General features: G+C 37.0%; 1 protein-coding gene across 7 annotated transcripts in view; it reads right to left on the bottom strand.

Moving 5' to 3' along the window:
• DENND5B (DENN domain containing 5B) overlaps positions 1-17,219 on the bottom strand; it is a 199,561-nt gene that overhangs the window by 64,846 nt on the left and 117,496 nt on the right. For all 7 annotated transcript variants that reach the window (XM_049102304.1, XM_025455527.3, XM_025455528.3 and 4 more), the window contains 3 exons: positions 10,815-11,002; positions 4,810-5,346; positions 2,105-2,336 (listed from right to left, as the gene is read on the bottom strand). In XM_049102304.1, coding sequence (XP_048958261.1) covers positions 2,105-2,336; positions 4,810-5,346; positions 10,815-11,002 — 957 coding nt within the window. The remainder of the gene's footprint in view (positions 1-2,104; positions 2,337-4,809; positions 5,347-10,814; positions 11,003-17,219) is intronic.

Genomic DNA, 17,219 nt, shown 5'->3' with positions numbered 1-17,219 from the left:
AAGGAAGGCAAGCAAGGAGACAAAGCAAAGAAATTCTTTCTTGGGACGCCAGGGTGGCTCAGCGGTTGAGCGTCTGCCCTCGGCTCAGGGTGTGATCCTTGGAGTCCTGGGATAAAGTCCCACATTGGGCTCCCTGCATGGAGCCTGCTTTTCCCTCTGCCTGTGTCTCTGCCTCTTTCTCTCTCTGTGTGTCTCTCATGAATAAATAAATACAATCTTTAAAAAACAAAACAAAACTCTTTCTTGCCTCTTTTTGCACCAGAGGAAAGCTTGCTCTCAAATAGCTTCTATATTAGAAGGGGGAAAAAACTTTAAAAAGGGGGGTGGCACTCAGGTAATAGTTATCAGTTTATTTGGCAAAGACAGTGCTAGGAACAATGTACAAACGTCTAAAATTGTGTGGATTGGTACACTTCATATGTTTCTTTACTAAATAAAAATCTAATATAGTACTAATGCTTCAAGTGATAGAATTAGTCAAATCTGAGTTCAAATCATGCTCCACTAGCCTCTAGCTATGCAATCGTAAGCAAGTTACTTAATCTTTCAGCTTTCTCAACTGCAAAATAAGGATAGTAATAAAACGGAAGTAACTCTGTCCATACACACCCCCACTGTTAAGATCAAATGCAAAAATGCATGTAAAACATGTGGTATGATGTTTGGCTCAGTAAATACTGGCTATTAATAGGATTATTTATTTAACGGAGTTTATTACTGCCAGAGAAGACTAGTCAAGACTTTTGATTCTCTAAGGAGAAAACTGGTGTCAGGGTTGGGAAAGCTCTAATTTGAATACAAGAATCCAGAGATTGGGACGCCTGGATGGCTCAGTGGTTAAGCATCTGCCTTCGGCTCAGAGCATGATCCTGGGGTCCCAGGATTGAGTCCCGCATCGGGCTCCCTGCATGGAGCCTACTTCTCCCTCTGCCTAGGTCTCTGCCTCTCTCTGTCTCTCATGATTAATAAAATTAAAAAAAAAAAAAAAACCCACAAGAATCCAGAGGTTTAATTTCAATAAATGAAACTATTACAATTACTGGCACCATTAAAAAGTAAATATACTGTAATAGTTATATAAATTAGGCAGCATCTCAGATTTACTATTTTATTTATTATTTTAAAAAATATTTTATTTTTATTTTGAGAGAGGGAGAGAGAGAGAGAGAGGGAGAAAGAGCACAGAGGCAGAGGGAGAAGCAGACTCCTGTTGAGCAGGGAGCCCAAAGCAGGGCTTGATCCCAGGACCCCAAGATCATGACCTGAACTGAAGGCAGATGCTTAACCGACTAAGCCACCCAGGCATCCTGTCAGATTTATGATTTTAAATTAATACTTATCTTTCCTTTAATGAAGACAAAAGAAGTGAGAAATAAAAAGGCAACATGAGTAGCATGAAAGAAACGTACATTTTTCAATTAAGGCAATGAAAGAGAGTAAGACAAAAACCATAGCAACCTTATGGTTATATTCCATTCAATTTATTACTGTTTTTCCTCTTCTTACGCTCTCTTTCTTTCTTTCCTTTCTGGAGGGGGTGAGGGGCAAAGGGAGTAGGAGAGAGAGAAAATCTAAAGCAGGCTCCATGCCCAGCACAGAGCTGGATGAGGGACTTGATTTCACAAACCTGAGATCATGACCTGAGCTAAAATCAAGAGTTGCTTAACGGAGCAACCCAGGTGCCCCTGTTTCTCCTCTTCTAAGGAAGGGGAATGTTAAGTAGGAATGGAATGGACATTAACTCATGGAAACAGAAAGAAACAAACCTAGAAAGCACTTGATATAGTACAAAGAATTAACCATTAAGTCAAAAACTGAAAGCTAACTTTTGGTTTATTTTATTTTTTAAAGATTTTATTTATTTATTAATGAGAGACACAGAAAGAAAGAGGAAGAGACACAGGCAGAGGGAGAAGCAGGCTCCACGCAGGGAGCCCGACACGGGACTCAATCCCGGGACCCCAGGATCATGCCCTGAGCCGAAGGTGACGCTAAACCATTGGGCCACCGCGGCTGCCCTAAGTTTTGGTTTATAAGGCCAACAATGTGTAAAGAGAAATGATCATGGATTTTAAGTTAATTTTAAAAGGCAAGACAAATGTACCTGCTTCTTTTAAAGTGCTGCATTTCTGATAGATAGATGTCCTCAAGGTGGGTGCCCTTACATTATACAGTCTTATTTTCTCAATCCGAGAGTCAAAGACCCGAAGCAAAGAATCTTTCTCTTCCCACTGAGACATAATTTTATTATCAATGAAGGTGGCAAACATCTGTGTTTCAATGAAGCGTGAAAGAAATGGCAGGTAAGGTTCAGGCTGGTCAGACAGAAAGGAAGCCTGTAATGAGAATAATTAGAAATTATTAGTGCAAAGAGACCATCTTAGTACTACATAATAAATCTGAAAATTTGTTGGTGAGGTCACTTTTAAAAAATTGTATAACATGCAAACCTGATGCTTGAAATTAAAAAATCTCAAAAAAAAAAGTCACTTTTCCTTCTAAATTCATGGAATTTAGGTCACTTAGGCCTTTAGCACTGTTTCTACCTTTCAAAATTGATTTACATTCTGGTACTCATGATTAGGTAGAAAAGAGGGCATCACTAATCAAAGAGGGTGGATGAGTTGCTGCAATACCATCAATCATCCTCTTTACTTACCAATAATTTTTGAGCCCTTTTCCAGTGAGCTGTGATTTTTTTTTTCCTGCTTGCTATTCCTAGCCTATGCAGTATACCTCTGAGTCATAAGGCACTGACGTGATCAATGGATACGATTGAGATATACGTAATAACCTTAAAAAAAACTTTGTGCTTTGTGGTGGTCCAAACTTTGGACTTCGTGCTTATGGGTGAAATCTTTCTGTCTCTCAAGTGGATGTTTTGCTAGGCCCCAATACTGTTTCAGACTGACAAAGGAGTGTTACTTTGAGATCATACTTCTTTCTGATTTGTGCTGATTTAAAAAAGTCTAGGCCTTAACAACTAATATATATATATATATGGCCTGAAAACCACCCGAACCAACCAAGCCTTCGGAAAACATGCATAAACTGCTGCCTGCTGCATGTTCCTGTTACCAGTCTGTATGGTGCATGGAATGGTTCTGTAAATTGTAATCAGTTCCTAATACAAAGTGTTTCTTTTTTTGTGGTTCTTCAGGTTCATGAGTTTGCAGGAATTATAGTCAGAGTTTGATACTAGCTGACATTTGGAGGCGATTTACTATTTCAGCTGCTGAACTGGTTTTGCTTTTCATTCTACTGAGTAGGTGCAGTGTGGCAGAAGCTAGAAGGTGAAAGTTCTGACATAAGATTAGTCTCCTTAATTCTCATTGGCTTCTTCTTAGAATATTTATATTTCATTCTAAAATTTAGGAAACCTTTAAAAAAGTTCCATATAGAAAACCACTTACTCAAAAAAAAAAAAAAAAAAAAAAAAGAAGAAAGAAAGAAAGAAAAAGAAAACCACTTACTCAATTTAAGTGCCTCCATAGTTTAGATGCATTTACATAAATCCAGTTAGCTAGTAAAAGATTCACAGTAGTCTCTAAAAATCAATTCACCTCTTTAAAAGATATTTTATACATAAATATCAATTTTACTTTTTCTACGGCAAACAGCTTTTCTTCTCCCTCCTAACGAGCCAAATATTTGGCTTTTGGTATTCAGACCCTCATGGACTACATTTAAGTCAGCAAAGACTTGGCTTGGAGGACTAGCATGTGATAGTCCTGTACATTTTCCTAGTGAAAAACGAAATGATTACAGGCCTTCTGGAAGCTACATGAAACTTTCATTTCTCTAGTGGTTATATAAAAAGAATTCCATTTATAGTCTGAAGCTACATAAAGATTAAGAAGGAAGAAAGTACCAGTGCTCCATTTAGATAAGAATTTGAATTGCCCCAAGGATAAATCATGAGTGTACACAGATTACTTCCAAGTCAGATAGGAAAAAATGGTTAAGCTTAATAAGAAAGGAACCTAAAAACAGGAATACATTTGGAGAAGTGAAGGCTTAATTTATTAAAGAGGTTTTCTCAAACAAAAAATGCACCAAAACTTACTGCTCAATGTAGTTTATAAGCTCCAACTGAAAAAAATGTCTGAAAATAATTTTTTATACTACCCACCACCTTAACAAAAAATGTTTATTAATATTTACTTGTCAGAGACTCCATGATTGTAGATTAGCCTCTTAGAATACATTAGCCCCTCTGAGAGGTCTTTCATGACACAAAGCTACCATTTAGCAAAAAGCCATAATGCATTCTATTAGCAGTATGATGTCTTGGCAATCAGAGGCAGAGGACTGCACTACACTCTAATGACCTGAAAGAGTTAATGCACACCCCTAAGTGCTTTTGTCTGGAAAATGAAAACAAAAGCAAACACAAAAAGTGGTGGATGCGTCCAGAAAATCTGCCAGAAGAATACTTTCTAGGAAACCTGAGAAAGAAGCTTCGATTTCAGCAGGACAATTGAAAGTTAGTGTCATTTTCTGTCTTCCTTTCCTACAAACTTTGGAATGGAACCTTAGACTTAGTCATAAAACCTAATTTATTCACTTTCTCTCTTTTGATCCTAAGATGAGGTAAAACTTTGTCTTCTGAAACTAAACTGTTATTTTTACATGGACAAGTTGAGATGTCATTATAGGATGAAGGCCAAATAGAAGAATAAGTTCTTAATGGGAAGGGAGAGAGGAAAAATCTGTGGTGAAAAAAGTTAACAAGATCAGTAAGACAGCCAACTAAGAGCCATAGAAAGGGAAACTGTTGGGTTTTTTTGTTTTGTTTTGTTTTTTTACTTTGTCAAAGTTCTGCATCTGTTCTCGGTTGGTCAGCCAGGATTCCATGTCCTGGGCAGTCTGAATCACAAATGCTTCATAATCTGCGAACATCTGTGTAAAGCGGTTAGCAAAGACCTCACGGAGCTGCACATTGAGCTGGTAGTCCCTCAGTTCTGCCTCTTCACACTGCAGTTTTAAATCCTTTTCTTTTTCACTCAATGTGGCAGAAAGGTCCATTTTTTCCACGGTCACACCGGTCCGCTTGGCCAGAGCTTGGAGGCGGGCTATGGTTTCGTTGCCCTTCAGCAACTCATACATGCTGATGTTGTTAGTGGAGACGTTGCCATTCTTCTTATCATTAACCAAGTCCTTCAGGACCAGGTTCTTCAGTTTGGTGGCACTCTCACTGCCATGTAGGCTGCCCTCAGGAGGGATCCCAAACTGAAGAAGCACTTCAGAGAGTTCCTGGATAAAATCCACCTTATTGGGGAATTGTGGAAATTCTTCAGGCAATTCAATAAAATGGTTGTCAATGTCCACAAAACACAAATTAGCCTGAAAAAAAAAAAAAGTAATACAAAGGTTTGATAACAAAATTTTTATATTCTAAAATATTCTCACCAACTATTATAAATAAAACCATAGATTACAAATTGCCTTTTCAAAAACTGAGATATAACTGATATATAACATTTTGTTTTATGTGTGCGATTCGATATATATTATAAATGATTACCACAGTAAGTCTGGTTAAAATCCATCACCACACATAATTATAATTATTTTCTTGTGATGTGAACTTTGAAGACCTTACACTGCCTTTTATGTTAACCTTCTGAAGGTTAAGAATTTTTATTCTTAAAAAATTTTTTTTCCCATACATATTTTATACCGTTTTTAATATAAATGGATATTTTCTCTGGGTCTTAGCAATTTATTATAATCTGGACATGATTCCATAATATATGACATCTCTTAGGCATTCCAAAATGAGTAAAGGTGGACAGAGTTGTACTTACAAATAGAAAGCACTGGGTAAAATGCTCACTGGATGAATTCAGTCTGAACTTTCTTTGCCATTCTACTGCTTTGACACTATTTGTAATTTAGAATTAACAATAATTGCTAAATTTTAGCAGCTGTAGTCCCCCCAAATGGGATGAAATTGGCAAAGAACAATCCAATTCACAGAAAACCCACAAATTTTCACTTTATCCAAAATTAGCTTCAACCTCTTAGCAAAACCATTTCAGGAGTTATTAGACAAACAGCAGGAGGCAGAGAGCAGTAGAGGCAAGTGCTTAGACAATTACAAATGATTATTCCTTGAATAATTAAGAGCTGATTCAGGAGACATTTTTGAGTTGAAAAAAGAGGAAATAGAGATCAGAGGAAAAAAATTTTTGAGTTTGCTTACACTATAGATTTTGAATTTATATTGAATAAAAAGACTTTTAAATATTTTCCAAGTAGTTATGGATAATTCGAGGGGCCAAGTACATGCATGAAATTCTCATTATCCCTCATGTATGTGATTACAGTAGACTCCATAACAGTATTTTACTTTTATTGTTCATACTCTCTTATTAATCAGAACGAGGTTGTCAGTATAAAGGAAGATTATGCTCATGGACTGTGGAAGGGTGGGAAGCCAAAGGTATAGCCCATTACATAAAACTGATCCTGACTATGTAAGTGGCTCAACATAGGGCATAGGCTGGAAGTCAATCAACAGAATAGAAAGTTTCATTTTGAGTTTCCCTCTCTCTCCTACAGCCCTCCACCCAGGTCAGCAAGGAGACAATTCGTACTGCCCTTTGATCCTATATGGTGAAAGGTGCAAAGAAGAGAGCAAAGAGTTGGGTTTTTACTTTTCTCTTGATCCCTGCTCTATGTCAGGTGATGGTGCACAAAAAGCACAGAAAATTTCTGTATTTAGCTCAATCAAAATTCAAGATTACCTTCCATCTAAAAACAGAGAATCAACAATGATTACTCTCAAGCCTGAAATGACCTGTGAATCCCTCTCTTTAATTCTGCAGATGCAGAAACTGAGCCCTAAGAAGTTAGGCAACATCCTGACACCTGTTCCAGATAAGCATCCTCAAACAGCCTGGTGGCTTTAAAGACTTTTTTTCCTCCAATTTTCCTTATCTCCAATATCAGTAGTTTCCTCTAAATAAAATAAGAGATGAAGGCAAATCTTGAAGACAGTATTGCTGCCTACAGCTTTCTCCAAATCCACATCTTTATATACGTATCTATAGTCTCTAGAAAGCAGGATGTGTTGAAAGGCTTAGGGAGAGAAAGTAGGTCACTATAATTCAGATGGATGATTCAGAGTCTTTAAAAATGGAAGAAAAAAATTCACTAACATGCTAATCTAAATGTTAGCTAGCAACCTCCCACCTCTTACATTTTGTACTGTCTCCTTCATTAATGTCTTCCTGCTATCCTTTTCTATCCTTCTTCTATGAAAAGAGAAAATGATACATCTGGGAAATTTTAAAGCTTGTTATGCTCATACAATCACTGCTGAATTGAAAGGATAGGGCAAGGTGGCTGTTCCAGCACCACATTACTGGCCTATCTTCATGTTTCCATAAGTCTCTCATACCTTCCCTATGATTGCTTAGATGGGCCCAAGTTGGGGTTTTGATTATCACAAAATGAAAACAGGATTATTAACTTGTGTTAGGAAGACTTACTGGAGAAAAACTAAAAAGCTTTTTCTTCTAAAACAAAGAACTCCATACAATAGGGCATTCTGATGATAATTTTTTTTCACTTTTAATACCATTAAACTAAAAAATTCTATCAGAAGAGCTCAAGAAATATATACACAATAAAAATACACTTGACATCTCAATTTAACATTGTTTTAGGACTAGATATTTCTCTATCTTTACTGACCAATGCTGCTCACACATTCATGGTAGGTTATCACTTTTAGTTAAAAATGAAAGACATTCCTTCCTACAAAGACTTGAAGCTTAATCATTTCTTCTGCCATGAAGCCATCTTACATCCCTACCCTAAAGGAGTTCTGATTTCTTCTGCATATATGCTTAGTTCATTCATTCCTCTTACTTTTTTTTAACCTGTTTGTAATATTTGTAAATGACTTATTTTGAAAAGCAAAAGTTATATCTTACTTATCTCAATGTCTCCTAATCTAGCCTACACTGGTAGTGTATGAGACAACTGTTTGGTGAATGACTGAATAAAGCTCAAGGAGATAGTCATTTTGTGGTACTCCAAAAATGTATATAGGAGGAGGAAATATCCAGGAATGTAAAGTCAGGGCAGCTTTCTCTATACTTAGCGAAGGATACAGTTTCTCAATGGATGAAGTTAAGCTGGCATAGGGGTGAACCAGGGGAGAATATTTAAAATATTCCCATAGAAAATAAAATATTCCCATAGAACCTCAGGCAAGATACAATAAAAAAGAAAAGTAATTCTAATTTATTATTTTTTTATTTTTTGCCTACCATTTACTATAAAGATAAGCGAGAATGGGAGAAAGTGAGGTGCCATTCTCTGCAATTCATGCTCCTCAGTGCTATATCCTACCAACACTCTCCTCACCCCAACCCCCAAAAAACAATATAACAAAATGGTTACCTGTGCCTATCATTTTAGAACTATGGGAAAAGTAAGTGGGTGGTTAATTATAAGTCTATGTAGTTACATTAGTTAGCTAACAACTAAAATCATACCTTCCTAAAATAATCATTTTGTAAACTTATCATTTTCATAACTATTCTAAGAAACCCCTCACTATTTTTTTCTTTCTCTCTCTCCCTTTTTTTTTTTTTGCCCTGTCACTATTTTTAGCTATTATTTTATTTTACAGTTTTCAGGGAAAAGAAGGAGGAGGTGAATATTATGAGTGAGTGTATTTATTTTATTTTTTAAAAAGATTTTATTTACTTATTCATGAGAGACATAGAGAGAGAGAGGCAGAGACACAGGAGAAGCACGCTCCTTGCAGGGAGCCTGACATGGGACTCCACCCCGGGTCTCTAGGATCAGGTCCTGGGCTGAAGGTGGCGCTAAACCGCTGAGCCACCCACGCTGCCCGAGTGAGTGTATTTAAATCACTCTTTAAAATGGCTTTTTTTTTTTTTTAACTTACTTCTCCAAAATTATGTAAAGTAGATTTTTTTATATCATCGTAAAATGTTATAAACACAAAGTGATCTGTAGGTATTCTAAAGATAAACTTAAAAATTCTGAAAGTTCTTGCAGTAATATCTGTGATTTTCTAATTTTTTACTCATTAAATCAAGATTCTAATAAATGTACATGCCCATCCATCCATTCATCCATTCAGGAAATAACATGGGTCAGTTATTAGCATATTCTTCTAAAATATGGGTATACTAACATACATTTTCTATACAGAAGCACTGCTACTTCCACAGCTGACCCAGGGTATTTCCTGTTATTCTACTCTCTGAATAGATGGGCATATATATTTATTAAAGAGTGTTGACTTAATGAGTAAAAAATTAGAAAATCACAGACACTGTTGCAAGAGCTTTCAGGATTTTTAAGTTTATCTTTAGAGCCAGAGAATACATGCAGATATGGAGACAGACAGATTTCCCCACTACAAAAATATTTAGGTGCCATTTAAAAACTCTCAACAATTATAACTCATGTAAAAATGGAAAGAATATTTATACACCTAAACATATTGCCTTATAAAATATAATTTAATTAATATACAAATAGACCAGATACTCAACAGGAAACTAAAAACATGTAACTATTAAAGTCTTCAAACTTAAACTGCATCTAAAATATGTTTGGCTAGTCTATTTCTTTTTCCTTGAAAATTTAAAGGATTACTTCTTTGAACCAACAAGATACTTAGATTAATCTAATAAAAGAGAAAACAAGAGAGTTCAGATAAAAGAGATATAATGTGGAGGCAAAAGCAGAACATGCAAAAGCTCAAAAAGAGCAAGAAAGCTCACATATACATTTTGTATGATCTGAATCAAGCTATTTTCCCCTGAAAAAAATGTTAATTTTGGTAGGGAAACATTCATTGGAATAAAGTGAGCAATAGATGATTACAGGAATCATTACTGGGTGCAATGGCTGTGGCCTAGTGTGTGGTATTTTAAATTCACTTATTAAAATGAGAATCTCCATGGGAAATAAGAACAAATAAAAGCAAAGTACAGCATGAAAGATTTTATTAAGAAAGGTGCTAATTAAATAGCTAATAATACAACGTAGTTAACTATTTAATGTTTTTTAATAGGCCATGGCACCCTCATCAATATTTCATTTCAAAGGTTTTACATTCCAATTCTGAGTACCATTAATGATGGTTAAAAACTAGATTCAAAATGCTTCCAAGAATTCCTATCTTCTTCTTAAACAACATCTGAAAATACAATATTCAGAAAGCCTAAAAACCTTAAGGTGGTCTAAAGATGGGATTAGAATTCTTATCTCAACCACCTAGTCAAGCTGACATTTAGAAAAACTTGGTAACTAGCTTTAGGTCTGAAAACAAAGAATACTAAAGTATTTGGTATTTCCATTGTCTATAGCTTGCGGAGAGATGCTACTTTTCATTTGATGGAAGTCAAGAATCAAATCCACCTCAATTACTACAATGACTTTAAAGATTTTAATGATGTGAAAACCTGGGCTATACTGTTTAAAAGCAGAATTTACAACATGAATGTGGAAAAAATAATTAAATGTTATTAGAATAATAAAGCAATTAGACCATGCTGTTGCTCTATCTTCACAAATTTATAGCTGTGAAAATTTGTCACTGTCCTGTTTGAACCATGCTTAATTATTAACTAGTCATGGTAACCATCAAAAGTCAGGATCTGCACTCTACGGCTCAGGCTCTACCCTAACCCTACTTGGGAGATTCAGGACAGTCATAGACACAGTTTGGACAAAGACCACGCTGTCTAACAATAAAGTGGCCTTGACCTAAATCAACAAACAGCAAATGCTTCATCACTCATTAGAAGTTTTACCTCTTGAGGAAGTTCTAGTTTAGAACGGTCAGTTCCTTCTTTTGACTGAAGGCCCATCAGATAAGGGACAGGAGCATCAAGAAAATGTAGTAGAGAAGCAGGGAGGATGGGTACATAAACATGTTGCCACTGAAATGGGAACAAAAGTGTGGTGATGCCTTCCGCCACAGTCATCAAGCGCTGATAATCTGTACAGAACAAGGAAAAAAGGAGAGGAAGATTCCAAATAAAAACATAATCACTGCATTAAGCTTAAAAATATTACTTTCCAGAAAAAAAAATCTTTTTTAAATAAATAAAATGTTTATGATTATGTAGAAAATACGTCAGTTCTATCCCAGTAGAGAATTAAATGATTTCACTTGAATGGTATTAAGGGGGTATGAGTAGGTGGGAAACATCATCTTATTCTTGCTTCTGAAATCACCAGGATGTAAGTTTACATTCCATTCCCTTAAAACATGGAGGAAACAAGACCAATTAAATTGCTCTTGGCAGGTCCCCAATGAAAATGTACAAGGATATTGCTATTGATCACTTTTTGTATACATGCATATCACTATAATCCCCAATTCAGAGGCTTTTTCTTGTGTGTATATATATATATATGATCAGAATTATGACCTATGGTTATCCTGATTATATTTATTTTAGCCTTCATTTTGTGGGCAAAAGAAATCCAACATATATATATATATACACACACACACACACACACACACACACATACATATACATTTATAATCATACTTCCTATATTTAACCCCCAACTATATAACTACCAAATCCAGAAACAATGTGAAAGTTACCAGAAAATTAAAGGGTAATTTTTGCTTGTGTTTTCTCCTCATGAATTAATTTATCAAAACTAAAAACTGCTTGCAATATTAAAGTGCCCTCCCCATTTTATTGAGATATAATTGACATATAACACTGTATTAGTTTTAGGTGTTATGATATAATGATCTGACATATGTATGTACTGCAAAATGATTACCACAGCTGTTAACATCCGTTACCTCACATAGCTACAAATAAAGAACTCTCTTAAACTACTATGCCATGGGGGTGATTTATACATCCATTGTCTATAATCCTCATTTAAATCTTTGGAGACAGATGTATTTAGAATTCCATTTTTTTAATAAAGGAGTATTATGCATATATCATATACATGAAATATCTAGGGCAGCACCCTATAATAAAACACATTAATATTTCTGCAGCAAACTTTAGGAGTGTCCCTGTAGGACAGATAAATAACTTAAATAGGGTCACTTTGGTTCAGGTTTGCTTTTTCAGAATTAAGTTATAAAAAGAAACTTTGATTTTCTGAATTTTTTTGGATTTGAGAATTGAAGAGAAAGGATATTAATGGACTTGTAATTTTGCTCACAGAATTCACTGTTCCCAAAAACAGTAATATCTGGGGGGAGTAAGATCCTGGGGAAGTCTTTTAAAAAGGTTAAAGAAAATGATCATGAGCACTGAGTGTTATTCTGTATGTTAGTAAATTGAACACCAATTAAAAAAAAAATTATTAAAAAAAAAAAAAGAAAATGATCAGATGCTATTTGGTTCACATTAATTCAAAGAACACCTGACCAAGCATAAACAGGATGTTTTCTCCTTAAAAATCTTTCTTGTGCCGCTTTATAATTTATATACGACTACCTTTAATAGACTACAGTGGGATTTTGGTAATGAATCATCAGCTATCCACAGCCAAGTATACTTAGAAGTTTCCTTATGTGATTCATGATTAAGCCTTAAATTTTATGGGGCGCTTGGCTGGCTCAGTTGGTAGAACATGTGATTCTTGATCTTGGGGTTGCAGATTAGAGTCCCATGTTGGGTGTAGAGATTTAAAAAATTTCTTAAAAAAAAAAAAGACTTAGGGCAGCCCCGGTGGCTCAGCAGTTTAGCGCCACCTTCAGTCCAGGGAGTGATCCTGAAGATCCGGGATCGAGTCCCATGTCAGGCTCCCTGCATGGAGCCTGCTTCTCCCTCTGCCTATGTGTCTGCCTCTCTCCCTCTCTCTCTGTCTCTCATGAATAAATAAATAAAATCTTTAAAAAATATTTAAAAAATAAAAATATTCCTATAAACAGGTTTTCTTTTCTCTTTTTTTTTTATAAACAGATTTTCACCTAAAATTTAAGTCTTTTTTTATTTTTTTAAAGATTTTATTTATTCATGAGAGGCACAAACACAGGCAGAGGGAGAAGCAGGCTCCATGCAGGGAGCCCGACGTGGGACTTGATCCTGGGTCTCCAGCATCACACCCTGGGCTAAAGGCGGCGCTAAACTTCTGAGCCACCTGGGCTGCCCTATTTTTTTATTTTTTAAAAGATTTTTTTTTTTTTAAGATTTTATTTGAGAGAGAGAGAGAGTACATAAGCAGGGGGAGTGGCAGAGGGAGAGGGAGAAGCAGGCTCCCCATTGAGCAGGGAGCCCAATGTCCCAGGACCCTGGGATCCTGACCTGAGCTGAAAGGCAGACACTTAACCGAAAGAACCACCCAGGCGCCCCAATAGGAATACTTTTAAAACACAAACACCAGGTGGCCCAAGGGGCAGGGGGTCAGTTATATGAAAACGAATAGCTGACCCAATTACTCAGGTGGGGACATGGACACATATGAACACACATACACGTGTGCGCACCAGCCAAGGCCCAGAGGAGCGGGGCTGAGACTGCTGGTACTCTGTGGAGATGGGGTGGTCAAAGGAGATCAGGTAACAGCCACTGACCACTTTGCTCATGATTGGGTAGATGTACGAGCTGTAGGACATGGGAGTCCTTCTTCACAGGGGCAGGGGTTCGCAGGTGACCTGAACCCCCTGAAATCTGTTGAAAGTCCCTAGTAACTGTAGCTCTGAAGTATGACAGGACTCCATAATGGCACTTGCCCTATGGGCTTTTTTTCTCTGCTGTGGGCTCAGTAAGGGCAGAGAGGTACAAATGTTATCTCAGTCTGCCTATAAGGCACAGTGCCTAATTTATAGCACTGCTGATCAAATTTTACTGACCAAAAAACATTCATTCATTCATTCATTCATCTATTTATCTATCTATGTATCTATCATCTATCTATCTATCTATCTATCTATCTATCTATCTATCTATCTAATCTATCTTAGAAAGAGAGAGTACATGCATGTGTGCACGGGGGGAGAGGTAGAGAGAATCTCAAGCAGACTCCACACTAAGCACAGATCCCAACCTGGAGCTTGATCTCATGATGATGAGCTCAAATCAAAAGTTGGATGCTAAACCAACTGAGCCACTCAAGTGCCCCTACTGACCAAATTTAATGATGCTATGGAATGTTAGCAATTTTCTTCTCCTATTGCAAAAGTCCTAACAAAACACAAAATAAGGAGTAGGAAGGCATGCAGACAAACTATGAGACCAAATTCAGAGAAATATCTTTAAGATTCTCTTTTATTGGTCACCCATTTCAACCGAGGATTGGAGTCCTTCTTAGAAAAAGGATCTCAGGAAGCCTCCACAGCTTTTTGGAAGTGCCTAGAGAATGAAAGCACAATGTTGCTCTACCAGGAAGATTTATTCTACACGTCATTCCTGAGGTTCGAGGAAAACAGAGCTCATTTAAAAATTAAAAGAAAGGAGAAAGAAGAAGAAAAAGAAAAAATAAAGGGAAGAAAACATTTATTTTATAGCTTCCTCTTTTATATATTTTATGATTTGACTATATTCAAAATGTACATTATGTATTATGTAGATGGGCTATTAGAAAAATAACTTGATTGTTCTGATGCATATCTGCTAACTTTTAAAAATTGCTATTATTTGGGGTGCCTGGCTGGCTTAGTCAGAAGAGCATGTGACTCTTGACCTTGGGGTCATGAGTCTGAGCCACATGTTGGGTATAGAGATTACTTAACAAAAACTTAAAAAAAAAAAACAAATAAATAAAAATGGCTATCAGTTTTACTGTCTATAGAATTTTATTGTCGAAAAAAGTATAGGGACGCCTGGGTGGCTCAGTGGTTTAGCGCCTGCCTTCGGCCCAGGGTATGATCCTGCAGTCCTGGGATCAAGTCCCACATCGGGCTCCCTGCATGGAGCCTACTTCTCTCTCTGCCTACGTTTCTGCCTCTCTCTCTCTCTCTGTTTCTCTCATGAATAAATAAATAAATAAAATCTTAAAAAAAGAAAAGTTATAAAATAAGCTATTACCAAGGTTTTTTGGTATTATTAAAGATTAGTTTTCTAAGACAATTCCTTAAAGTTCAATGTTTCTAATTTAATCAGTTTCTTTAAAAAAGAAAAAGCAGTAACACAAAAATCTAGGTTTTAAAAAATTACAGTTTTACACATTATATAGGAGAAAAAAACTACTTAAATGTCCTTAAGTAATTTAAAGTAGGAGGGATATTCTTCCTCTAATCCCTTACCTACTTCCAATTTACAAATACCTTACCTAAGAATAATGTTTGTTTTTAAAAGATTTTATCTATTTATTAGAAAGAGAGAGAGAGAGCAAGCACACAAGTGGGGGGGGGGGGTGGAGCAGAAGGAGAGTCAGACACCTCACTGAGTAGGAAGTCTAATCAGTGGCTCGGCTGGATCCCAGGACCTTGAGATCATGACCTGAGTTTAAAGTAGCCACTTAACCAACTGAGCCACCCAGGCACCCCTAAAAATAATGTTGCTCCATTGGTTAAGTGTCAGATTCTTGGTTTTGGCTCAGGTTATGATCTCATGGCTGGGGGACAACTTGCTCACAGGGAGTCTCCTTGAAATATTCTCTCCCTTTGCCCATTGCCCCCTGTCCCGTGCTCACATGCATGTGTGTACACATGTGCTCTCTCTCTAAAAATAAATCTTTAAAAAAAAAGAATAATGTTTTTAAGGAAAAGGAGGAGTGAGAAGATCCATTTGGTTAAGAAATAGTGATCATTTACTCTGTCACTGCTCTTCAGTCAAAACCCCAGGAACATACCTTTATTTGAACAGGTTGTGTTTACTACTACTCCTTACTGAGAGGGAGAACACACACCTTGGGGATCTGTGGAATGTCTTCATAAGGGGGCTTAGAGATCACCTATTATAGCATTTGGGCTGGGTTTGGATAATTTTTGGGAGGGTATAAGGAAGTAGAGACTTGCTTTGGATTAGATACTGTAAGAAATGAAGGCATTTCTATGACAGGGTATCTCAATATATCTGATATAGAGAAAGCTGATTAAGGTAGGGTTAGAACTGTATTTGGTAAGGAAGTGAACCAGCAGTTACTAATTCAGCAAGAGAAGATATTTGGTATGTTGTGGGGTGCACAGTGGTCTTCCCTTGAAGTGGATGTTCCTGTTGGACTATTTATATTCTACAGGCATCATGGCTCAGTTGTGAACATCAGATCAGTATGCATTAAAGTGAGCCCTAGCTTGAGAGCTTGATCAGTTCCTGGGTGTCTGTGACTACTTTAATATTCCTTTCTCAATTGTAAGCCAGGCACAGGTGAAAGGCTCAAGACTGTAAGCAGTCTGATCCTGTGCCAGTTACACATTTATTGCCTCAGTACATGGTCTATGGACAATGGACTAAACCAAGTGTTTTCTTTTACAGTGAGCACAATGTTAAGGCTTGCCAGTAGAAGGCGATGCAGAGATACTGCAGGAGGAAGGAGCTTTTCGTTTTGGTTCTAGTGTACAACTGTGTTTTGTCTGTTCTTGCTCCTGTTGCATGCTTGGTCAGTGGTGTGGTTATATGAAGACATCTGGTGGGTATACTTCCCTAGCCATCTGCGGAATGGGAGTAGCCTCAGTGACTGGGCCAGTGGTCACTTTCCCATGGCCCCCCTAACATGGATCTCTCACACCCACAGTGGTGTCCTGACAATTTCTCCCATCCAAGTACTAACCAGGCCCGACCCTGCTTAGCTTCCGAGATCAGACGAGATCGGGCGCGTTCAGGGTGGTATGGCCGTAGACCCTGACAATTTCTGTGCCCATTCACCAGCCACAGCTCACCTGACCCTCAGAGGTTTGTTTCCTTTTGCCCAGCAAATTAAGGATCAGCTCTGGACCAGGCAACCCACTGACTTTCTCCACCATTCAATGGGCCGCAACTACACTTTATTCAGTGAGATATGAATGTGTTTTGGAAATGGGCACCCCCCTCCACATCTGTCTTTCCTTGGTACCTGTTAGAGTTTTCTTCATGTCTTTATACTTTCTATTATAGCTTAGTAATTCTTCATATTACATTTCTCTGTTTAAATTACAGATATGGTTAATCTGTTTTCTGACTGGACCTAAGTTAAAAGGTCCGGGGTTTTAAGCAGTCAAATCAAATCCCTAGCAGCCTGGCTACCTTTTTTTTTTTTTTTTTTTTTTAACTGTTGGTAGGAAAAATGTTCAATCTCAGAGAAAACAA

The sequence above is a fragment of the Canis lupus genome, chromosome 27 (assembly GCF_003254725.2).
Source record: "Canis lupus dingo isolate Sandy chromosome 27, ASM325472v2, whole genome shotgun sequence".
Lineage (NCBI taxonomy): Eukaryota > Metazoa > Chordata > Mammalia > Carnivora > Canidae > Canis > Canis lupus.
This window is presented reverse-complemented; position numbering and strand designations above follow the sequence as displayed.